The sequence below is a fragment of the Anastrepha ludens genome, chromosome X (assembly GCF_028408465.1).
Source record: "Anastrepha ludens isolate Willacy chromosome X, idAnaLude1.1, whole genome shotgun sequence".
In the NCBI taxonomy this organism is placed as follows: domain Eukaryota; kingdom Metazoa; phylum Arthropoda; class Insecta; order Diptera; family Tephritidae; genus Anastrepha; species Anastrepha ludens.
In genome coordinates, this window is record NC_071503.1 from 94,666,498 (window position 1) to 94,692,484 (window position 25,987).

Consider the following 25,987-nt stretch of genomic DNA (forward strand, 5'->3'; position numbering starts at 1 on the left):
AAAAGAGAGTAGACTCTTATACAACGCTATTTTGGAAATTGATCCCGAGACTTTCCCCTACGTTTTAAACTGCGAAAAAGTTAATATTGGATGGGAGCGCTGTAAGGTATTTATATATATATATTTTCCCGTGGTTCCTAGGTGGAACAAAGGGCCTCAATAAACAAGTTAAAGTTAAATCTATTAGAAGCTAGGAATTTTATTTGCCGCCAGGAGCGGCCTGCTTGTTGCACTTCTGTTTCTACTAGTCGCCTCCACGTGTTAGATGGTCTGCCAGGTCTGCGGCTGCCTTGGGGGTTCCAATCCAGGGCTGCTCTAGTGATATCACCATATGGCTTTCGAAGTGTGTGACCGATCCATTTCCATTTGCGGCGTCGAATTTCGAGATAGACTGGTATCTGTTTCGTTATAGTCCACAGATCGGAGTTTGATATGACGTTAGGCCAAAAAATGTGCGTGATCTTGCGAAGGCTGCGGTTGATGAATACTTGCATTGCTTGTATGTCACGTGTTGACGCGTTCCACGTTTCGCATGCATACAAGAGGACAGATTTCACATTGGACTCGAAGATTCTCAGTTTCGTGCGCCTCGTTATATGCGTTGCTCTCCAAACTTTATCAAGCATGCCAAACACTACGCGAGCTTTCGATATCCGGTTACGTATGTCAGCCGCTGAACCGCCGTTTTTATTTATTACACTGCCTAGGTAGCAGAATTCATCTACAGCTTCGATGTTAGTGCCGCGTATCTGAAAGATATGTGAATCGGTGGTGTTGATGCGCATTATCTTTGTCTTCGCAATGTTTATTTTCAGTCCAGCCCTCGCTGCGAATTCGCTCACCGCCTCTATTTTTGCTTGCATATGTGAGTGTTTGTGTGATAGCAGGCAAATATCGTCAGCGTAGTCTAAGTCCTCAAGGTTGCCGCTCAGGCCCCAGGATATGCCTCTGTTCGCCGCTGAGGCTTGTCGCATCACTAAGTCCAGTACCAGATTAAATAAGAGCGGAGATAGCACTCATCCCTGTCTTACTCCTGTTCGAACTCGAATAGCGTTGCTCAGGATGCCCTCATGTCTCACACGGCAGCTTGCTTCACTGTACAGTTCTTTGACAAGTGAAATGATTTTTTCAGGTACTCCTTTGCAGTAAAGTGCTCCCCAGATTGCCTCGTGGTTAAGAGTATCAAAAGCTTTTTCAAAGTCGATGAAGCAGAGATAAAGTGGCGAACGCCACTCGACCGATTGCTCGACAATCACTCTCAGGGTGTTGATTTGATCGACGCAAGAACAGCGTGGTCGGAATCCCGCTTGTTCATTCCGTAGGCCACTTTGCAGTGCGTCGGAAAGCCTTTTATTAATTATATGCGCTATTACTTTATTGACCATGCTTAATAGTGTTATGCCTCTCCAATTCTTGCAATCGGATAAATTGCCCTTTTTCGGTATGAGCGTGATGACACCCTCCTTAATGTCATTCGGGATCTTCCCGGACATCCAAATGTTTTGCAGTAGAGGGAGTAGCCTTCGAGCGCTCACCTGAGGGTCAGCCTTAAGTAGTTCAGGATTGATGTTGTCTGGTCCTGGCGCTTTATTGGCCTTTAGGGCTTTAATTGAGTTCATAACTTCGATCTCATCAGGCGAGGTGGTGGGGATATCGCGTCTTACCAAGTGACGTGGACATTCACATGGCTGTATTGCTACGGATGGTGTTGGAGTAAGGTATTTGATGGCGTAGAAATCTTGAGATGCTTTAAATGTCAGGGGTATAACCATAAAGCTGTCGATTGCAAAAACAAAGAAGTATGTTATAAGTGCCTCGAGCAACACAGATCAAAGGATTGTAATAAAGCTAGTATTCAGAAATGTATAAACTGCATACGAGCTAATGAGAAGTTACATCTTGGCGTAGACGTAAATCATCCAACTCAGAGCAAGAGATGCCCGGTATACCTCAACAAAGTCGAAATAAGGCGAAAGAATATTAGCTATTAGCAACCAAAGCAACTGTGCAGTTCTTATAATAACATCTTATTACTTAGCTCAATAAAAATAAATTGTGTCCTTCTCCTTTTATTTATCTCTTCCTATCCTATTCTCTATTTCCGCTATTTAAACTTTCTCTTAACTCCTGTTTTAACTATACTTCCTGTCATATTCGGTAATATTCGGGTTTCAAAGGGTCTTATATGCAATGTTCTCTTCTTTACTTCCCTCGCCAATGATAGGTAAGGATAACAGTTTCACACGGGCAGAGATACCACTTTTAATATGATTCGCGTACTAAGTAGGCTAAAGTCTGGACTGAAAATCATCATCCGTACAGTCTGTTCCGTGTGTCAGACCGCAATACCTCGGAATCTGGTATCAGTCCAATGCAATTCCTGCAGTGGCTGGTGCCATTTTCGGAGATGTTCCGGCCTGCGCACCACCCGTGAGTGGACAACTGCCTACGTTGCCCCCTGCTGCAGAGCTCTGCACCCACTACCGCCCCCGAAGGCGCGGCCGCCCACCACCATCAGGCCGCAACAACAACGGTGGATTGCGCAGCAGGTCCAACGTAGACAACCCCACGCGTCCCTCACCCCCCGGATTACACAGACCTCACCGAGAAGCTTCAAGCTTCTCCAGTTTAACTGTAACGGACTTACGAGTAAGGTCGACGAGATAGTTGACTTTATGAGCCGGCACAGTATTAAGATAGCTGCGGTCCAAGAAACAAAGTTGCACGCCAGGTCATCTCTGATCACCAGGGATGGCTATAACGTGCACAGACACGATCGTGAGCGAGACAATGGTGGTGGCCTAGCGTTTATAGTCCACCACACAGTGCAGTATCGTCTCATTGATGAAGGAATCAACCGCAGGGACAGCACCTTAGAATGTCAAGGCATAGCTGTCCGGTCAGGCGATTCCGAGCTCGAAATATTTAACGTGTATATACCCCCTGTCACCTGCTGCCCGGCAGGATATCACCCTGATATAGGTGCGCTCATCAGAGGTGAAAACCGATTGGTTGTAGGTGACTTTAATGCGCATCACGATCTTTGGCCTTCAAGCCTGCCAAATGATCGTAGGGGACAGCAATTGGCAGAGCAGATAGACGACTCGACATTCAGCACTGTGAACGACGACGCCTCCACCAGGGTAGTGGGCAATTGCAGCAGCTCGCCTGACCTAACAATAGCTAGCGCGGGTCTGATAAATAGCATAACGTGGCGACCTATGCTATCGCTTGCATCAGACCACTTGCCCATTATCGTCTCGATTGAGAGACCTGCCGACTTCGTTTCCGCGAATCACCGGTCCTATTTTAACTTTAAAAAAGCTAATTGGGCCGGCTTCACGGAATTCACCGAGGACACCTTCGCCGCTCTTCCCATCCCCACTGATGTGCGCGTGGGCGAACGCGCATTCCGCAAGGTGCTCACAGCTGCTGCGGCTCGCTTCATCCCAGCTGGAAGTTATAAGGACATCCGTCCTCATTTCCCAGCAGAAGCAGCCAGTTTAGCGAACGAGCGTGACCACCTACGCCAGGTCGATCCCGGGGATCCCCGCATAAGGGATCTCAATTTGGAGATCCGGCAACTGGTAAGTCAACATAAGCGGACTAAATGGGTTGAGCACCTGAAGACTTGTAACCTCACCTCCGGTGTGAGTAAGCTCTGGTCCACCGTTAGGTCCCTGTCGAACCCGACGAAACACAACGACAAGGTGGCTATCACCTTCAACGGTTGTACTTCGTCGGACCCGAAGAGATGCGCGAGCCATTTTAGCCGGCTGTTCATACTGCATCCTCGGGGCGACAGAACCAAACGTCGTGTTACCAGAAGGCTGCACAAACTGACGAACGACAGTGCGCCACTTACTTTCTCCGGTGATGAGGTTCAGGGGGCCATCAACAAGTCGAAATCATCGAAAGCCATTGGCCCTGACGGATTAAACGCGCTGATGCTGAAGCATCTGGGACCCCTGGGAGTAGGATACCTCACAAGGGTCTTCAATTTGTCCCTGGCCACTCTCATCATCCCTGACAAGTGGAAAGCAGGGAGAGTGGTCCCACTCCTGAAACCTGGGAAACCCGCCAACCAAGGGGAGTCTTATCGGCCGATAACTCTCCTTTCCCCAGTAGTGAAGACACTTGAAGCCCTCCTACTCCCTCTCTACACGACACACCTGGCCCCAGCCCCACATCAGCACGGATTCCGACGAGTGCACAGCACCACCACTGCACTCACCGCCATAAACGCCCAGATAAATCGCGGGCTTAACCAAAACCGCCCCTGCGAGAGGACTGTCCTAGTAGCGTTGGACCTGAAGAAGGCTTTCGATACAGTCAGCCATTCCACGCTACTAGATGATGTTTATCAGTCGACACTCCCGCCAGGGCTGAAGAGTGATTTTTCGAGATCAAATATCAAAGCAGAGGAAGATTAAGCAAGGCGTACCGAAGGGTGGTGTCCTTTCACCCTTGCTTTTTAACTTCTACATCTCGAAACTCCCCCAACCACCAGCGGGAGTTTCCCTGATCTCATACGCTGACGATTGCACGATAATGGCGTCGGGCAATGACATCGATGGCCTGTGTTCCAAAGTGAACAACTACCTCACCGACCTTTCTCGCTTTTTCACTGCGAGGAATCTCCAACTTTCCCCCACCAAGTCCACGGCGACCCTTTTCACCACCTGGACAAAGGAGGTCAAGCTGTCCCTTAAGGTAAAAGTCGACGACACACCAATTCCGACTGTAAACAACAACAAGGTCCTCAAATCGCTGGCCGGCAGCACTTGGGGCAAAGACAAAGAACTGTTGCTTTCGACATTTAAGGCAATTGGCCGGCCGGTTCTAAACTATGCTGCGCCTGTCTGGTCGCCTGGAACTAGTGATTCGCAGTGGACAAAGCTTCAGACATGTCAAAATACCGCCATTCGGACAGCGACCGAGTGCCTCCTGATGTCACCCATCCAACATCTACACAACGAGGCACAAATGCTCCCAGTTGCGGAGCACAACAAATTGCTCAGCAAGCAGTTCCTGCTGGGGTGTTACCGCAGGTTTCACCCCTGCAGACACCTGCTTGAGCCTGAGCCGCCTCCCAGGCACGTCAGGAGACACCTCCTTGACTACGCTGACGAACTCCAGGACAAAACTGACCGAAACCTACTGGACCGGACAGTATTTAGACAGTCAATAAACGACATTCACCGGGAGACCGTTACCACCTTCATGAACTCCCGTCCTGTGAATGCCGTAATCGGAGTCCAACCACCACCTATCGCAGATGAAGAGCTCCAGCTTCCCCGTGAGACTCGTGTAACATTGGCACAATTACGTTCTGGATATTGTAAACTCCTACTTATCCAGAATTGACCCCGACATACCAAACACATGTCCGGCATGTGAAGGTACCCCGCACGACACTAACCACCTCTTCACATGCCCCCTCAAACCGACTCATCTAACCCCCCTCTCCCTCTGGACCCAACCTGTCGAAACAGCATGTTTCCTGGGCCTACCCTTAGATGAGCTAGACGAAGACGACCGATGATATACTTACACTGACAGGGCTAACTATGCTGTTAAAACAACAACAACAGAAAATATGTCATCTCAACGCTCAGAGTTTGCCATCTAAAATTGATGAATTTCGATATATTTTTGAGTCATCTGATGTAGATGTTGTGTGTGTATCTGAAATATGGTTCTCTACGTGGCATAATGACGATTCGTTTTGTGTTAATGGCTATAAAACTTTCCGTTTAGATAGAGCCAAGCGTGATGGCGGTGTTGCAGTGTTTGTTAAAAATAGTCTGTCTTGCTCCCTCAAGTGCATCTCGGAAAATACGAACCTAATAGAATATATCTGTGGTCATAAGCAATAATCGCCTAAGTCGACTTAAGAAAGAAATGAGTTATGTATACTAGCTAATTCAACTAATAAAACTGTATATTTACGCGAAGTTCCTATCACTCTAACTATTTTTTTAGTGTAAATATTAATAAAAACATATTCGCCTAACTCGCAACGAAGCGCTGTTGCATTTACTATATGAGTCTAAGTATTCTTAAGAAGATGATCAATTACAATACTGTTATATTTAAATGGCCTATAATAACTTAAGTTGTTTTTGCACCTAATTTTTTTTTAAGTTTGTCATACACAAGAGAGTTGACATAAGAGCCAACGTGAAGGTGAGTGTTTATTACAAATTGAAAATATATATAAGCATGCACTATCTCTTCAAAAGTTGTTAATGCATTTTTGTTGTGAGTTTTTAAGAGAGCTATATCTTCATACGCGGCAAATGCGAATGACATATGCTCTTATTCTTTTTTCAAAGTGCAGTTAGATTGGTATGCCTAAAGCGCCATTTTAAAATCATTTGAGTTAAGCAATTTCCTGTGATTAATGCAGAGGTTATAAGAGGTCAGAAAAAAAAAGTTTCGGTTAAATTGAATATTTTCTGAACTAAAAAAATATAATATAATAAAGCAATTAATAAAAATATTTAAAATTAATGAAATGGAAAACGAAGTAAATGTAACAGGTAAGATTGAACAAACAAATAGCTTTGCTAAGTTGCTTAAATTTTTGCAATTAATAGGTTATGATGAAAGCAGTCACATGTCGTTTTTAGAGGGCAGTGGGGCTGATTTACTAACAAATGTTTCTAATACTCCACTATGCAGTGAGAATGAGGCAGATAAATCAAATTTACAGGAAAATCTCCGTTTTGACAGTGATGACTCAGTCCTAGATTCCGACTATGAGGACTTCTACTAATAATGGAAATAGTAGCAATTTAGATGATGATGAACTGCTCAACGAGGCCCCGACTACATCCCAAAGAGCTTATTCGAGGAAAGAATCATGCACAAGACGGAACTTGGGAAAGGCATACGTTAATGTAAAGGGTGTTGTTGTGTCGGAAAGAAAATTGAGACCTCTTATTATTGATTGTCGCATGAAGTGCAAATCAAAGGTTCCGCTTGCATTTCAGAAAAGCATTTTTAATAAATATTGGTCGTTGGGTACGTACAATCAGAGAATTTTGTTCATTGGTTCCTTAATTGAAATCAACGACAAAAAAACTCAATATATGCAAAAACACCTTGAAAGGCCACGTGAGCGAAAATTTCAGGCTGCTTATTATGTTGAGTTTGAAGGCCAAAGAGTGCAGGTATGCCAAGAATGCTTCCTGCAGTGTTTTGATGAGAGTGCCAGTTTCGTCAAAACTGTTTTGAAGAAGAAATTACACTATCCTAACAGTGACCTTGTTGATAAGCGTGGATCAGGTGGAGGAAAAAATAGACTTACGGATGATAAAGTTCAACTTGTAAGGGACCACATAAACAGCTTTCCAAAATATAATGCGAAAGTCACTATACCAGGAGAGATACAAGTTGCCAATACTTACATGCGGAATTATCCCTGGCCCAAATATATACTTTGTTTTGCGATAAATACAAAGCCAACGTAGTTAGTGTTTCCTCATACAGTGGTATTTTTAAAAGTAAGCTGCATCTATAAGGCCTTTCTACACGATATGGTTTGTACATATGACTTGTCATTCTTTCTACACTCACGTATTGTCGTATGACTTCCAATGCTTTAAGTAGTTCAATTTATTTGCTTTTTTCTTACAATAAATAAATAACTCCAAAAAATGTTGCCAACAAATTAAGGAATAGGTTAATGTAGTTATGTGTCAGGCGAAAATAGAATCGTTTCTATTTTGATCTGCAGTTTTCTAAATAGACATACATATGACAAAACATATAGTGTAAGAAGCCTTTTACGCTTCTTATAATTATTTAATTAAAAAATGTTTTACAGCCATGAATATAAAATTTAAGAAGCCAATGCTTGATATCTGTTCTACGTGCGAAAAATTTAGAGCTAAAATTGCTATTGCTAAACAGGAATCCGATGATATTCTACTACGTGATTTAGAAAAGGAACTCTTAGCCCATCAGAGTAAAGCAGATTTTGCATATGAGTCAAAAAGAAATGACAAAACTTGCGCTTCCGATGATCCCAAAGTTAAAGTGTATACTTTTGATTTGCAGCAGTGCTTGCCTTAACCGTGCTTTAACCGTACACGACTGTACAACTGGCACCCCACATTGCTTTATGTGGCATGAGGCACTTTCTGCCCGTGGCAGCAATCAAATCGCATCATGCTTATTCAAACATATAAACAATCTTCCACAAGTTAATCATGCAATCTTTTACAGTGATTCCTGTATGGGACAAAATAATAATTCATTCGTGTGTGCAATGTTCACATTGGCTCTTGAAATTAACCCCACTTTAGAAATTATTGATCACAAATTTTTAGAACCTGGGCACACGCACATGGAATGCGATGTTGATCACGCTGTGATAGAAAGAAAAAGGAAAAGAACTGAGGCACAAATACATCATCCACGTGACTGGTACAATTTTATAAGAAGTGTACGTTCCAGAAAAATGTTCAACGTAATTGAAATGAACTTAGAAGATTTTTTTTGATTTCCAGCTTTTCTTAAAAACAAAGCTAATGTGGAGAACCAATAATCTAGATGAGGAAAAATTCGTTTGGAAAGATATTAGATGGCTAAGATTTACAAAGATTAATTTTGCAAAAATTCTTTATAAAACCACTTTAGACGAACATGCTCCTTTTAAAACATTGAACTTGTTAAAACGTGGTGTAAATTCAATAGCAATAAGCGACATATCAATGCTAACTCAATGCATTAAGATCAGCTCAAAAAAGAAAAAGGATCTCCTTGATTTACTACCATTTGTAAATCCATGCCTCCATCCTTTTTATAAAAGTTTGTTAACAGATAACTCCACTGATGTACATCCAGATTTAGTAGAATGTGAATCAGAAACCGAATAAGTTCGACTGATATATTATAAATACTTATACTTTTAAATAAATATTACATATAAATATAATAAAAATAAGTTTTCGGAAAATGTCATTTAGTTTAAAATAATGAATTTTTTAAATAATTAGTGAAATGGACTAACTCTTTATCTTGGTAAATTTATATATGCAATAGTTCCTTAACTCAATATGTGCCACACAAACAGCAACCAATTCTTTTACAATTAAAGCCTTAGTCAACATAGTCATTCTTATATCATATGTTATGTTTGCAATAAACATTTTTATTTCTTTTTATTAAATATCTCCTAAACAAAGGCAAGTTTCATTATAATTGTTTAACTGAGCATTGTGCTTGAAATAATCAATAATTATGTATATACAGTTTTTTAAAGCTCCTTTCTACATTTATCAGAAACGCTTCTGAATATAAAAAGCTATTGTATTTATCTCGGAAGCAAAGTTAACGACTTAGGCGATTATTGCTTATGACCACAGATATTTTCCTTGAAATTAAAACTAAGTATGACAAACTCCTCATTGGCTGTGTATATAGACCTAACAAATACATCGCCTACGCATCATTTGTTGATTTCATCGAAAATTTGTCTCTTAATTATAATAATATCGTTGTAACAGGAGATTTTAACAGCGACCTGCTATGTGAAAATGAGTTCGTGTTAGCCATGCGGAGCTTGGGTTTGTTCCCCGTTAACGGCTCTATGCCTACACATTTCACGCAAACTAGTAGCTCTTTGCTAGATATATTTTTTGTTAACGATACAGCTAAAATTCTCCTATTTGACCAGCTTTCTGTGCCAGGTTTTTCTAAGCACGATCTAATTTTCATGACATTTAACTTCCAACTGACCCATGACACTAAATACTATTCATACCGTGATTTTCTACGCATAGATTATGGGCTTCTTGAAGGGGCTGTGGAGGAAATTGACTGGGAATGTATTCATAACTTAATATCTAGTAATGAGCAAATTAGCTTCATTGAAGAAAACATTAGCTCGCTCTTTCACCGCTTCGTACCACTTGTACACAAACCAGTAATTGATAAAAACCGGCCATGGTTCAGCAACCATATTAAACACTTGATTTGCAAACGCAACAAAGCGTATCGCAAATGGAAGAGCTTCAGAACCTCGGAAACTTATAACATCTTTAAGGCTTGCAGACGAGATGTTAACAAATCAATTAGATTGAGTAAACTAAAATACTATGAGCAGCAGTTTAGTACTGCAGTGGGTTCGAAGCAGACGTGGAACAAAATTCGTGCGATCGGGATTGGGAACAAAAATCAACCTATGCTAGATTTATGTGATGTTAATGTAAATGTACTAAATGAGAATTTTGTGTGTTTGCCCGGCTCTGTTAATAATATATGTTATGACAATTACAATTCTAATCTTAACGTTGTGATGTCCAGTTTTTGTTTTGAATGTGTCGATGATTGTGAGGTAGTACAGTCCATACTTAGTGTCAAGTCGAATGCGGCCGGCCTGGATGGAATTCATCCAAAATTTATAAAATGCCTGTTACCAAAGATCTTAAAATATCTTACCTATGCTCTGAATACCGTCTTAACCACGTCAATCTTTCCCAACTCTTGGAAGAAAGCCAAAATCATACCTATTAAGAAAACGAATGGAGACTACCGCCCGATTGCAATACTGCCGTTCTTATCCAAAGTTCTTGAGCGTATTATGCATCGCCAAATAAACACGTTTCTGAATAGCAACGCCTTGGTGAACACATTGCAGTCGGGGTTTAGATGTAGTAGGAGCTGCACCACAGCACTCCTAAAAGTGTCTGATGACATAAGGCTCAACATTGACAAAAAGCATGTGACCTTTCTAACTCTACTTGACCATTCAAAGGCATTTGACTCCGTAGACCATAAGCTCTTAATTCTGAAGCTTAAAAACTTATTTAGCTTTTCAACGTCGGCCTTGACTCTTATAGAAACGTATCTCAGTGACCGATTACAAGCCGTATGTAGTGATAATACCATGTCAAACTTTCTTCCTGTAACCAGAGGTGTACCTCAATGCTCTATCCTTGGCCCTCTTTTATTTGTCTTGTACATTAACGATTTGTTCGGTGTGATTAAATATAGTGATGTCCATGTATATGCTGATGACGTTCAATTATATGTTAGTTGTCCCATTAGCTGTATTGATATTTGCATAAGTAATATGAATTCTGACTTGAGCCTCACAAGCAAGTGGGCTTCTGAAAATGGGTTAGTTTTTAATCCTGATAAGTCCCAATGCATCGTTATTTACAAAAAATATATCAAGCTCGATGGCTATACACAAGTCAAACTAAATGGCGCTGTGATTAAATATGAGGACAATGTTAAAAATCTAGGGGTTACATTTAATAGAACTTTGACATGGAGCAACCACATCTTTACTGTCATAGGCAAAGTTTATGGTATGCTCCGAAATTTATGGTCAACTCAATATTTTACACCAGTAAACACTCGACTGCTACTAGCTAAAACGTATTTGTTACCAACGTTACTGTATGGTTGTGAGTTATATACTCCTTGTGATAGTGTGTGTCGTAGTAAGCTTAATGTTTTGTATAACAACATTGCAAGATACGTGTACTGTAAAAAACGTTATGACCATATTTCAGTGTTTGCGAAAAACATTGCTTCCGTATCCTTTTACGACTTGCTTAGGTTTAAATGTTTAGTTTTACTCCACAAGATCATAAACACTCAGAAACCCAGATACCTCAAAGACCGACATATGCCTTCAAAGTCTGCCGTTCGTTAAACTTAGTCCCGATGAAATACAGTTGTTTGGTGACTGAACGTCAATACTTTGTGTTCTCTGTCCGTCTTTGGAATACCTTACCTTACAAAATTAAATGTATAAAAGAAAGCTCGTGTTTCAAAAATAAATTGCTTCGCTATCTTGCTGCTGAATGTACTTTAAATCTCTTCCTATTAATCCCTACTCCTAGTACTACTATTTTTACCTTACTTTCCTTTTAATACTTTCTCCAACTTATACTTCTTTACTACTATCTGTAATTTTAATTTTAATTTTAATTTTGATTTTACTGTTAATCCTTTTATGTAAACTATTCTTATGTATCATGTATGTATCATTGTAAAAATAACCTATGGTTGTATGTTTCGACTTTAATAATAAATAAATATATAAATAAAATAAATAAATAGTTTGCCAAAAATTGCCCAATATACATTATTCTAAATTCCAGCCGAGTTCTATAAGAATCCGCCATAAGATTGCGGCGCCACGGAAACAGCAGTATTGCCTAAAACTTTCAATAAATTTTTTTCTCTACAAACATGTTACATATGTGGTATCACAATGCCATCATATTAAAATCAAGCAAGAACATGATTCAATAATAATAATAATTGAATCATGAAGCAAGAATACATACCAGCGTTTTTGCTGCAATCGCTGCTTGTATTTTTTTCAATGGCTCCCGTTATGTCCCCTAGAGAAGGCGTTAAAGCGGTAAAAATGCCTCCGCGGGTTGCCATTTTGAAATTAAGATGAGGATGATCGAGATCTGCTAGTTTTCAATCAGTAATTATTTTTTTTTTTTTATATTGTTCATGGTTAATATTTTTTAATCATACCTTTTCAACTGCTCTGTTAAAAACTAAATATATTCGTGTCTTCAACCAAATTCTCTTGCAATGATCGTGTTTTATCATCGATTATTGTATAGCGTTTTTCAATAGGTGCGCTTCAACTTTTTTCCGATAGGGAGGGCGAACGACGCAATATTTTTTATTTTTCGCTTATCATTTGTAAACTTCATTAGTATACATTTCATCATGGAACGCTACACACTTGAACAACGATTGCAATTCGTGCAAATTTTTTATGAAAATTTATAAATTTTCCAAAAAATCATCTTCAGTGATGAAGCTCACTTTTGGCTCGATGGCTTTGTCAACAAGCAAAATATGCGTTGCTGGGCAGAAAGCAATCCACACGTGATTCATGAGGCACCGTTGCATCCCGAAAAAATCACTGTTTGGTGCGGTTTACATGCCGGCGGCGTAATTGGCCCATATTTTTTCATTAACGAGAACGATCGCCACTTTACTGTGAATGGAAATCGATACTGTGACATGATAAACGATTATTTTTGGCCGCAATTGAATGGTATGGACTTAGACGACATGTGGTTTCAACAGGACCGGGCCACAAGCCACACAGCACACGCTACCATTGATTTGTTGAAGAGTAAGTTTGATGAGCGCATTATTTCCAGAAATGGACCGGTCGAATGGCCGCCGCGCTCGTGTGATTTGACGCCTCTAAACTATTTTCTTTGGGGTTATGTGAAGTCATTGGTCTACAGTAACAAGCCGGCGACGATTTGTGAGCTCAGAGCCAATATTGAACACGAAATTGCTGGAATTTCGGCCGATTTATGCAAAGGAGTTGTCGAAAATGAGGTTCAACGATTGGACTTCGTAAAACGTGACTTCGTGGTCATGCAAAAGAAATCGAATTTCATACTTAAATGTATATGTTCAAACTCGATAATAAAAAAAAATTAGTTAAAAAAGTCAAACCGTTTGTATTTTATTCAAAAAAAAAGTTGAAGCGCTCTTACTGAAAAACGCTTTATTATCTTTCTTTACGATATGGATGGGGAAACAAGACGACTAGTTTATCATTGTTGTAATGAAGAATAAATTGTATATTGTAGCGATTGTATTTTCGTTTTGTTAGAAACGTTTCATCAATCTGGACCGTTTTACCTTCGCCTCCGATTACAACATCAGTGTGTGATGATATGACTTCAGCTATTTCACGACAATAGCTGAAGTAATCGACAATTGTGTGCCAACTGATTTGGGAGTCATCATTCGATTGACGCCAAGACAGTAAGTTCTCGTACACATCACTGATTTTCATCTCGATGACCACACAAATGATCATTGCGAGGACTTCTCGATGAAAAATGCGACAGCTAGTACTATCAAAAAAGGTACCAATACTCGGATTTACTATCTTACGACATGACTTAGATCCTTTCTTCTTTGAACCTTTTGATGAACATCTCCATATCCAACCAAGTTTCTTTTCAGAGGACTTTTCCACGGACATTGGGAGCCCACAACATGTTGGTGGTGGTGAATTACGTGAAGGTATTAAGGCTATTTCTTCCAAAAAAGAAATAGCTTTATCTTCACTGCTAATCAGTTTATGAAAAGATTCAAAGATATTGAAATTCTCTAAGTCAGGGTGTAAAGTGGGGTGTTTACCTGACATGTTGCAAAATTATAAGAAAATTGACGTTGAAAAAATATCGTGATAACCGCGGTATTGATAATATTGGCGGTAGTTTCGAAATTTTATAAAACACATGAAAATTCGCCTTTTTGATAGTCAGAACTTGAATAGGCGGGAAATTTAAATTTCCAAAATAAATAAATATAAAAAAAATACATTTTATATTGGATATTTTTGAACTTGTGTAATATTTCGAAGAATTTTATATTTTTAAATTACTTTTCATATATAAAATCCGGAAAAAATCATTGAAACGAAAACAATTAATTACAGATGTTTCTTTCATTATTATTTTTTTTTTTGGGAAAACTTTAGTATAATGTATATCGCTTTGAAAGAAAAGGTTAAAAGGGGGGGCGGTAGAGGGGTGTATCCCCATCTTAAAACTGAAAACCGAACCTGCCGGAGGCTTATAGTTGTTAAGTAATTTAATGTTAAAGTTCTCTAATTTAGCGAAAAGTTGGTGTTGCCATACACCTGAAATAAAAACGAAGTTCGTATGCAGGGATGTTTAGTAGAAGGTTCATTGTAAAACTGCAGTATTTTTTACTGTAATTTTAAGTTGAGAAATAATTTTGAAAATAAAAACATACAACTCATTTAAACTTAAAAACAATGATATTAAGCGTATCACAAAAAATAATAAAGTAATTAAAATTAAATTAAATTAATTAACACAGTTGTTGCGAAAGGTTACTTTGGCAACCCATTTCGCATTTTCTCACCTCTATGTTTTTCTCATTCGCCAATCAACAGCTGTCAAAGAGAACCATGCTTTCTTTTCGATTCTAGACGTTGACGAAAGCGCATGGACGCGCATAAAAACAATTGTAAGCCACATACAATATTTTCACTTATTAATTGTAAACTTATTGATCGTTAAATAAAGTTTTCAGCCTTTCTAAACAAACGGAGTCTTATGTACTGCACCAGGGCTTGCTAAAAGGGAATTTAGCCGCGTCAAACTGCCGTCGTCAACATTCTAAAAAAATTGACTTTAAAGATATTTTCGTTTAATAAGCTGTAAAAATGGAGGATGTTTCTAAAGCTGCATCGCCACGGGGAAACGCGGATGCTGATACAATAAGCGCAGTCGAGGGTTTATTAGATGAGGCTGACAAAACTGGCCATGCTGTGACAATTGGCACCGAAACGCCTACTGCCGACACCGCGCCAGATCGACACGCATCTACACCTGTTCATCAAACTGCACCACTTGCACCCCCCTGCACTTTAGGCACCTCCGGGATTAGGGCTACACACTATTACAGTACAGCACAGCCATACGCATGTGGCGTTCCACAACCTATAGAACTGCAATGCAACCAAACTGCAGGTATAACGGGAACACACATTCCATCGACCACGTTCAATGTCGTCCCTAACCTTGCTAACGTGATGCCATTTCCTTATACTTCGACTACGAACGGCATGACGACCATGCTGCCCAACTTAACCTCAAACAGCAATACAGTCTCGGCTATGTCTTCATCTCAACCCTTTTCTGCATATACCTCAATGCACAATTTGCACAGTTTGCCAACATCGGTTGCTTCAGGATTTTCACACCCAAATGTTAACCCTAACTTAAATATGCCTTATGGAGGGTATCCGACCGTTACTAATCCGTACAGTTACTCTACGACAGCCGACCTAAACTTGACTGCGACACATATAGCTAGTCGTCAAGTGCTTTCGAAAGATCTGCCAACCTTTACAGGTAGGCCTGAAGACTGTCCCGTATTTATTACTAACTACGAGCAGTCTACCATACGGATTAACGGACCAAGAAAACCTTATTAGGTTGCAGAAATGCTTGAAGGGCCAAGCATTAGAGGCAGTTCGTGGTAGGCTTATGGTGCCGTCTACGGTTGGAATGACCATTAATACACTCCGCATGTTGTATGGTAGACCAGAAGTAATTCACCAAGTAATGCTGCGTAGGTTAAGGGAGGAACCATCTGTAAAGCCAGACAAATTAGAAACCTTAGTAACACTTTCATTAGCGGTACAAAATTATCGCGCTACAATGCAGGCGGTCGGTCTAAACGATTATCTAAATGATCCAGTGCCATTAAACGAGCTGGTAGCTAAACTGCCATGTAACCAAAGGTTGAGTTGGGGCCAGCAATGTATGTCCCTGAGACGCGCTGACATTGCTGCATTCGATGATTGGCTTTTCGGTCTAGCCATGTGCGCTCGCCAGGTCACTTCCATCCAGACATCAGCGATATCATCGTGTAATAGCAACGTCGAAGCAAAAAAGGGAAATCGCGAATCACTAAAGGGCAGAATAATGATTCACGATGTGGTTGCGAAAAATAACGAGCAGAGTGTAAAGTCGATAAATTGCCTGAAATGCGGTGCGAGCCATACGCTGTCCGATTGCTATGAGTTTCGTGCCCTATCGCAAAGTGACAGATGGAAATTTGTACGGGAAAATAAACTCTGTTTACGTTGCTTCAAAAGTCATTTCATTCGTCGATGTAATTCGAAAAGGTGCTGTGGCGTAGATGATTGTAGAATGGCTCACCATCCACTGCTTCACAATGGAACTTCGTTGACGATTGGAAAACGACAACAAGCAACATTATACCACGAGTTGGGCACAGATGCTGATAAAGAAACGCAAAGGGCGCTTTTCAGGTATGTGGAGGTTATTTTACATAGCGGTACCAAAGCAATACGTACATTCGCACTTATCGACGAAGTAGCCTCCTGTACGCTAATTGAGTCTCAATTGGCGAACGAGCTTGATTTAGATGGGCCAGTTGAATCGTTATGCTTGCGTTGGACGGGAGAAATTACTCAAAATGAGGCAAATTCCAAATTTGTCAATCTTTACGTTTCACCGATTACATTACCCTCTCAAAAATACAGGCTTCGAAACGTTCGAACCGTTGCTAATCTACTACTTCCTCAGCAGTCGCTGTTCAGCTCTACGATTAGTAAGCACGCACACATTAAGGGTCTGCCGATTCGACCCTATAATAAAGCAAGAGCGCGAATTTTGATAGGTTTGGACAACGCTAAAATAGGAATCCCTATCGAAATAAGAGAAGATAGGGGATCCGACCTTATTGCCGCAAAGTGCCGACTAGGATGGAGTGTATATGGGCGCGATAAAACTAACTGCGCTGAACAACCGAGAATATTGCATACCTGCGAATGTGATACAACCAGAGATGATCGTATGGACCAGCAACTGAAAACATATTTTTCTATTGATGCCATCGGATCATATGCACCAATTAAGCCGTTGATATCTAAAGATGATGAACGCGCTCTTCAAATCATGGAAAAGACCACGCGCTTTATCTCCGCTGAAAAGAGATGGGAAACCGGGTTACTTTGGAAGCACGAAGCTGTCGAGCTTCCCGATTCGCTGCCTATGGCAATCCGGCGACTCTCGTGCTTAGAAAGTAAAATGAAGCGTGATTCGTCAATTCGTCAATTTCTTATAAACAAAATACATGATTATGAGAAAAAAGGGTACGTATCTAAGTTGAACAAAAACGAAATAAAATATAGCGCTAGGTCTTGGTATCTCCCTATATTTACTGTTCTCAATGCCAATAAAAAGAAAACTCGATTGGTTTGGGATGCTGCAGCAAGGGTAAAGGGTGTCGGGCTCAATGATATGTTGCTGAAAGGGCCCGATCTACTTAAGTCTCTATTGTGGGTACTGCTCCGATTTCGCGAACGACGTTTCGCAGTTTGTGGAGATATACGCGAAATGTTCCACCAGATTAAAATTATAAAAGAAGATCAAGTGGCGCAAAAATTTCTTTGGCGAAACGATGGCTCGTCTCGCGACTATGATATCTACGTGATGAGGGTTATGACATTCGGCGCTTCGTGCTCGCCTTCCTTGGCGAACTACATAAAAAATCGTAACGCTCACCGATTTGCTGATCTTCATCCCGACGCCGAACGGGCCATCGTTAGTAACACATTTGTTGACGATTGGCATCAGAGTGCAGACTCTGAAAATGAATTGGCTTGTCTAGCAACTAAAGTTCGTTGGGTTCATCAGGAGGGCGGATTCCAAATGAGAAACTGGAAATCTAATTCCAAACACGTACTATTTTCATTAGATGCTGACGACGTTCCAGCCGCCAAATGTTTTGAAGAGCCAGAAGCCGTTATAGAAAAGGTACTAGGGATGTGGTGGCTGCCAGTTTCGGATGAGTTAACATACATTGAAAATTTTCCAAAGGAAGTTTTTAATGAAAATACGATCGTGTCGAAGCGACAAATTTTGCGCACAATAATGACGATTTTCGATCCTATGGGTTTGCTCGGTTTTGTCATTGTACAGGCAAAAATTATTTTACAAGATGTCTGGCGCTCCGGAGTAGGTTGGGATGAACCGATTAAAGAAGAAGAACGTTGCAAATGGTTTCGTTGGGTAAAACGCGTTCCTGCGATCAACGGCATAAGAATTCCCCGTTGCATTTCACTTGCCAGCGAAAACCAAAATAATCAGTTGCACATTTTTGTAGATGCAAGCATAAAAGCCTACGCTGCGGTGGCCTACATCCGGTCAGAAGTAGGTTCGCAAATATCTTGTTCACTTTTGGCTTCGAAAACTCGCGTTGCGCCATTGAAGCCCACTTCCATACCCAGGCTGGAGCTGTTAGCTGCTGTTTTGGGACTTAGGCTGGCAAATGTTCTTAGCTATGAACTGTCCATTACAGTAAATCGCAGAGTATTCTGGACAGACTCCAAAAATGTGTTGTTTTGGCTGCGAGCACAAGAAAATACCATCAATTCGTGGCGCTGAGAATCGGAGAGATCCTCGAGAGTTCTGCTATTAGGGAATGGAGGTGGCTGCCATCTGGTGAGAATATTGCGGACGATGGCACTAAATGGAGCAGCAACCGAGAATTCGACGACAACCAACGCTGGTTCAGTGGGCCTAAATTCCTACTAGAACGAGAGTCAAGCTGGCCAATTATACAATTTCCAGATGATGACGAAGACACCGTTGAGGTTCTACAGCATATGGATTTCGCTAACAAGATTTAGTACATGGGAGAAGCTTCGCAGTGCGCATCGATTTGTTTAACGTTTTCTACGATTGGTTACGAAGGGAAAGCCACGTTCTCAGTTTCTTCAAAAGCTACTCAACCCAGACAACATAGAGACAGCAGAGCTTGCAATTATGCTTAATTGTCAAAGCGAGGTGTTCCATGAAGAGATCTGTCGTCTGCGTAATGGTGAGGAAATTAATCGAAAATCTTTTCTTTTCAAGTTCTCCCCATACGTAGACCAGATTGGCCTGCTGCGAGTAAAAGGTAGAATTGATGCTGCTGAGGGTGTTGCCATTAATGTCAAGCGTCCAATAATCCTGCCACGCAAGCACGACGTAACGCGACTACTCGTCGACTTCTATCACAGGAAATTTCACCACCATCACAACGAGATCGTCGTCAACGAGAAGAGGCAAAGGTTCTGCATCTCCGCCTTTAGAAGGCTGGTTGTTGTTGTTTTAACAGCATAGTTAGCCCTGTCAGTGTAAGTATATCATCGGTCGTCTTCGTCTAGCTCATCTAAGGGTAGGCCCAGGAAACATGCTGTTTCGACAGGTTGGGTCCAGAGGGAGAGGGGGGTTAGATGAGTCGGTTTGAGGGGGCATGTGAAGAGGTGGTTAGTGTCGTGCGGGGTACCTTCACATGCCGGACATGTGTTTGGTATGTCGGGGTCAATTCTGGATAAGTAGGAGTTTAACCTGCTACAATATCCAGAACGTAATTGTGCCAATGTTACACGAGTCTCACGGGGAAGCTGGAGCTCTTCATCTGCGATAGGTGGTGGTTGGACTCCGATTACGGCATTCACAGGACGGGAGTTCATGAAGGTGGTAACGGTCTCCCGGTGAATGTCGTTTATTGACTGTCTAAATACTGTCCGGTCCAGTAGGTTGGGTCAGTTTTGTCCTGGAGTTCGTCAGCGTAGTCAAGGAGGTGTCTCCTGACGTTCCTGGGAGGCGGCTCAGGCTCAAGCAGGTGTCTGCAGGGGTGAAACCTGCGGTAACACCCCAGCAGGAACTGCTTGCTGAGCAATTTGTTGTGCTCCGCAACTGGGAGCATTTGTGCCTCGTTGTGTAGATGTTGGATGGGTGACATCAGGAGGCACCCGGTCGCTGTCCGAATGGCGGTATTTTGACATGTCTGAAGCTTTGTCCACTGCGAATCACTAGTTCCAGGCGACCAGACAGGCGCAGCATAGTTTAGAACCGGCCGGCCAATTGCCTTAAATGTCGAAAGCAACAGTTCTTTGTCTTTGCCCCAAGTGCTGCCGGCCAGCGATTTGAGGACCTTGTTGCGATTTTGGACTTTAGTGGCAATTGCGGTTGTATGCGCAGAGAAGGAGAGCAAGCTGTCGAAGGTTACACCCAAAATTTTGGGGTTATTTACAGTCGGAATTGGTGTGTCGTCGACTTTTACCTCAAGGGACAGCTTGACCTCCTTTGTCCAGGTGGTGAAAAGGGTCGCCATGGACTTGGTGGGGGAAAGTTGGAGATTCCTCGCAGTGAAAAAGCGAGAAAGGTCGGTGAGGTAGTTGTTCACTTTGGAACACAGGCCATCGATGTCATTGCCCGACGCCATTATCGTGCAATCGTCAGCGTATGAGATCAGGGAAACTCCCGCTGGTGGTTGGGGGAGTTTCGAGATGTAGAAGTTAAAAAGCAAGGGTGAAAGGACACCACCCTTCGGTACGCCTTGCTTAATCTTCCTCTGCTTTGATATTTGATCTCGAAAAATCACTCTTCAGCCCTGGCGGGAGTGTCGACTGATAAACATCATCTAGTAGCGTGGAATGGATGACTGTATCGAAAGCCTTCTTCAGGTCCAACGCTACTAGGACAGTCCTCTCGCAGGGGGGGTTTTGGTTAAGCCCGCGATTTATCTGGGCGTTTATGGCGGTGAGTGCAGTGGTGGTGCTGTGCACTCGTCGGAATCCGTGCTGATGTGGGGCTGGGGCCAGGTGTGTCGTGTAGAGAGGGAGTAGGAGGGCTTCAAGTGTCTTCACTACTGGGGAAAGGAGAGTTATCGGCCGATAAGACTCCCCTTGGTTGGCGGGTTTCCCAGGTTTCAGGAGTGGGACCACTCTCCCTGCTTTCCACTTGTCAGGGATGATGAGAGTGGCCAGGGACAAATTGAAGACCCTTGTGAGGTATCCTACTCCCAGGGGTCCCAGATGCTTCAGCATCAGCGCGTTTAATCCGAAGGATGCAGTATGAACAGCCGGCTAAAATAGCTCGCGCATCTCTTCGGGACCGACGAAGTACAACCGTTGAAGGTGATAGCCATCTTGTCGTTGTGTTTCGTCGGGTTCGACAGGGACCTAACGGTGGACCAGAGCTTACTCACACCGGAGGTGAGGTTACAAGTCTTCAGGTGCTCAACCCATTTAGTCCGCTTATGTTGATTTAACAGTTGCCGGATCTCCAAATTGAGATCCCTTATGCGGGGATCCCCGGGATCGGCCTGGCGTAGGTGGTCACGCTCGTTCGCTAAACTGGCTGCTTCTGCTGGGAAATGAGGACGGATGTCCTTATAACTTCCAGCTGGGATGAAGCGAGCCGCAGCAGCTGTGAGCACCTTGCGGAATGCGCGTTCGCCCACGCGCTCATCAGTGGGGATGGGAAGAGCGGCGAAGGTGTCCTCGGTGAATTCCGTGAAGCCGGCCCAATTAGCATTTTTAAAGTTAAAATAGGACCGGTGATTCGCGGAAACGAAGTCGGCAGGTCTCTCAATCGAGACGATAATGGGCAAGTGGTCTGATGCAAGCGATAGCATAGGTCGCCACGTTATGCTATTTATCAGACCCGCGCCCCCTGGTGGGGGCGTCGTCGTTCACAGTGCTGAATGTCGAGTCGTCTATCAGCTCTGCCAATTGCTGTCCCCTACGATCATTTGGCAGGCTTGAAGGCCAAAGATCGTGATGCGCATTAAAGTCACCTACAACCAATCGGGTTTCACCTCTGATGAGCGCACCTATATCAGGGTGATATGCTGCCGGGCAGCAGGTGACAGGGGGTATATACACGTTAAATATTTCGAGCTCGGAATCGCCTGACCGGACAGCTATGCCTTGACATTCTAAGGTGCTGTCCCTGCGGTCGATTCCTTCATCGATGAGACGATACTGCACTGTGTGGTGGACTATAAACGCTAGGCCACCACCATTGTCTCGCTCGCGATCGCGTCTGTGCACGTTGTAGCCATCCCTGGTGATCAGAGATGACCTGGCGTGCAACTTTGTTTCTTGGACCGCAGCTATTTTAATACTGTGCCGGCTCATAAAGTCAACTATCTCGTCGACCTTACTCGTAAGTCCGTTACAGTTAAACTGGAGAAGTTTGAAGCTTCTCGGTGAGGTCTGTGTAATCCGGGGGGTGAGGGACGCGTGGGGTTGTCTACGTTGCACCTGCTGCGCAATCCACTGTGGTTGTTGCGGCCTGATGGTGGTGGGCGGCCGCGCCTCCGGGGGCGGTAGTGGGTGCAGAGCTCTGCAGCAGGAGGCAACGTAGGCAGTTGTCCACTCACGGGTGGTGCGCAGGCCGGAACATCTCCGAAAATGGCACCAGCCACTGCAGGAATTGCATTGGACTGATACCAGATTCCGAGGTATTGCGGTCTGACACACGGAACAGACGGTACGGGGAACCAGGAGCTGCTGGTTTGTCCCCGCACTGGGGTTGGAGCAGGAAGGGATGGAAGGGGTTGAAGGAGAGTTGTGTTGCTCCGATAGGCTCCTCACCGTGGAGGTATGGGTTGTGGTGGCGGTTGGTAGTGCCGGCCTATCAGGGGGTGTAGTAGCCGTGGAGGCATCAGACGCCTGTTGGCGGGAGCAACACGTGGCCACATACCGTGTGGATCACTCCCTGTGCGACTTAAGGCCTGAACAGGTCTTAAGGTGGCTCCACCCGTTGCACTTATTGCACCTAACCGAAGTGGAGTTCGGGTGAAGCCGTTTATGGCAGACGCAGCAGTAGAATACTTCTGGCCCAGGGTTGGATTCGACTCCAGCCCTGAGGAGAAGTATTTGGAGCAGGATTGCTGCGAGAGTTTGCTCCTGTGACGTAAGGGGTGGGGTGATATACGATACACTAGACAGGGCTAGTGTACTGGGGCGGCAGCCCTTGGTCGGGAAGAAAAACCCGAGTCATTCCGGTAACGTAGAACCGGCTGCCATGGGAATGTAAGAAGGCTGGTAAAAGAATGTGCTGCAAAATGTCAAACCTGCCGGAACCGTAGGGCTTCTCCACAACCTCCTCAAATGGGAGATCTGCCAATGGAACGTGTGTCACCTATTACCAGGCCGTCCACCTTTACAGGGGTTGACTATTTCGGACCAATGGACGTTGTAATTGGCCGCAGGCGTGAAAAGCGGTGGGGTGCTTTATTCACATGCCTTACCACCCGCGCAGTTCACATTGAAATCTCACCTACTTTATCTACCGAGTCGTTTTTGCTGATTTTTAAACAATTTGTGAGTCGCCGTGGAGTACCGAAACGAATTATATCGGACAACGGCACCAATTTTCGCGGTGCTAGTGTACTTCTAGTAAAAGAAATTGAAAGAATATCGTCGGATGATATAGAAAGGAAATACCCTGAAATTGAATGGATTTTTATTCCCCCCGCTTCACCACATATGGGAGGGTCATGGGAGCGCATGATACGTTCTACGAAATCGATTCTAATGGACATTCTACCAGATTCTGGTATGCGAGAGGAGGTGTTAAGAGCCGTTCTAGCCGACATCGAAAACATTTTAAATTCAAGGCAACTGACGTACGTGCCGCTTGATTCAGCTGAAGATGAAGCTCTTACGCCAAACCACTTTCTGACGGGACACTCTAGTGGTATTCGAGAACTAACAGATAATACCAACTCTGGATCGGCTCTACGGCAAAACTTTAAAATTTCTAGCCAGTTGGCTGACTAATTTTGGAGACGCTGGGTTAAGGAGTATCTCCCCTGTCTTACCAGACGTGCAAAGTGGTATCAGCCACCAGCAAACCCAATCAAATTGAACGACGTGGTGGTCATCGTAGATGAAAACTCCAAGAGAAATTCGTGGCCGAAAGGAGTAGTAATAGATATGAATTTTGGTAAAGATGGCCAAACTCGTAGCGCAGTAGTCAAGACAGTAAATGGATTATGTACACGACCGATAGTAAAGTTGGCGAAATTGGACGTCGAGGTTGAAAAACGTGGGGTAAACGTCTTGCATAAAACCGCATAAGATTTACGAAGGGGGGTGTTGCGAAAGGTTACTTTGGCAACCCATTTCGCATTTTCTCACCTCTCTGTTTTTCTCATTCGCCAATCAACAGCTGTCAAAGAGAACCATGCTTTCTTTTCGATTCTAGACGTTGACGAAAGCGCATGGACGCGCATAAAAACAATTGTAAGACACATACAATATTTTCACTTATTAATTGTAAACTTATTGATCGTTAAATAAAGATTTCAGCCTTTCTAAACAAACTGAGTCTTATGTACTGCACCAGGGCTTGCTAAAAGGGAATTTAGCCGCGTCAAACTGCCGTCGTCAACAACAGTATTTTTGCGTAGAATTCCTTATCGCGTGGGCGGCCTTTGGCCGCGCTTCAAAAAAATTACCCTCATCAGTCCAACTCCGGATATGCTACGCAATCCACCGTATTTTTGCGTAGAACTAGTTTGTAGTTATAAATAGTGTTCCTTAACACCTCACTAACATCTCCACCAAGTTTCATTAATAAAGACATAATAGTTTGCCAAAAATTGCCCAATATACATTATTCTAAATTCCAGCCGAGTTCTATAAGAATCCGCCATAAGATTGCGGCGCCACGGAAACAGCAGTATTGCCTAAAACTTTCAATAAATTTTTTTCTCGACAAACATGTTACATATGTGGTATCACAAGCCATCATATTAAAATCAAGCAAGAACATGATTCAATAATAATAATAATTGAATCATGAAGCAAGAATACATACCAGCGTTTTTGCTGCAATCGCTGCTTGTATTTTTTCAATCGCTCCCGTTATGTCCGCTGGAGAAGGCGTTAAAGCGGTAAAAATGCCTCCGCGGGGTGCCATTTTGAAATTAAGATGAGGATGATCGAGATCTGCTAGTTTTCAATTACTAATTATTTTTTTTATATTGCTCATAGTTAATATTTTTTAATCATACCTTTTCAACTGCTCTGTTAAAAACTAAATATATTCGTGTCTTCAACCAAATTCTCTTGCAATCATCGTGTTTTATCATCGATTATTGTATTATCTTTCTTTACGATATAGATGGGGAAAAAAGACGACTAGTTTATCACTGTTGCATTGAAGAATAAAAATATTTTCCATGAATCCAATGAAAAATTCTCAACTCGTTTGACGCGTGTTAAAACTGTTCTCAGACTTCAATAAAAATCATCTGGCAATGTCTCAGAATGAGTCTAATTCAAATGTTGCATCAATATCTTCATCATCGTCTTCTTCTACATTAGTTTTCAGGCGAGGCCGTTTTGCTGGGGGAAGCAAAACTTCAACTTCTGGTTGCAATGTAGGATGATCGATTTCTTTCAAAGTCAATCCATCTTTTAATTCGCCGTCCACAGTTCCTGGATACACTTTTTTGATGTCTAAAAGGAATTGCATGATTCGGAAACCTTTATCACCAAATTTGTTTAAAACATTATTCCTGTACCAATATAAACTCATATATTGATGAAGAAGTTTTGGTGTTCTACGGCATTTAATACTTTTTTCCAACAATTTGTTTCGGT

General features: G+C 42.6%; 1 protein-coding gene across 1 annotated transcript; it reads left to right on the plus strand.

Moving 5' to 3' along the window:
• The first annotated feature begins 16,049 nt into the window (after window positions 1-16,049).
• On the plus strand, window positions 16,050-25,080 carry LOC128869163 (uncharacterized). Its single transcript, XM_054111654.1, has 2 exons — window positions 16,050-24,622; window positions 24,682-25,080. The coding sequence occupies exon 1, from the start codon at window positions 16,050-16,052 to the stop codon at window positions 18,978-18,980; it is 2,931 nt and encodes a 976-aa protein (XP_053967629.1). The 3' UTR covers window positions 18,981-24,622; window positions 24,682-25,080.
• Window positions 25,081-25,987: the final 907 nt, after the last annotated feature.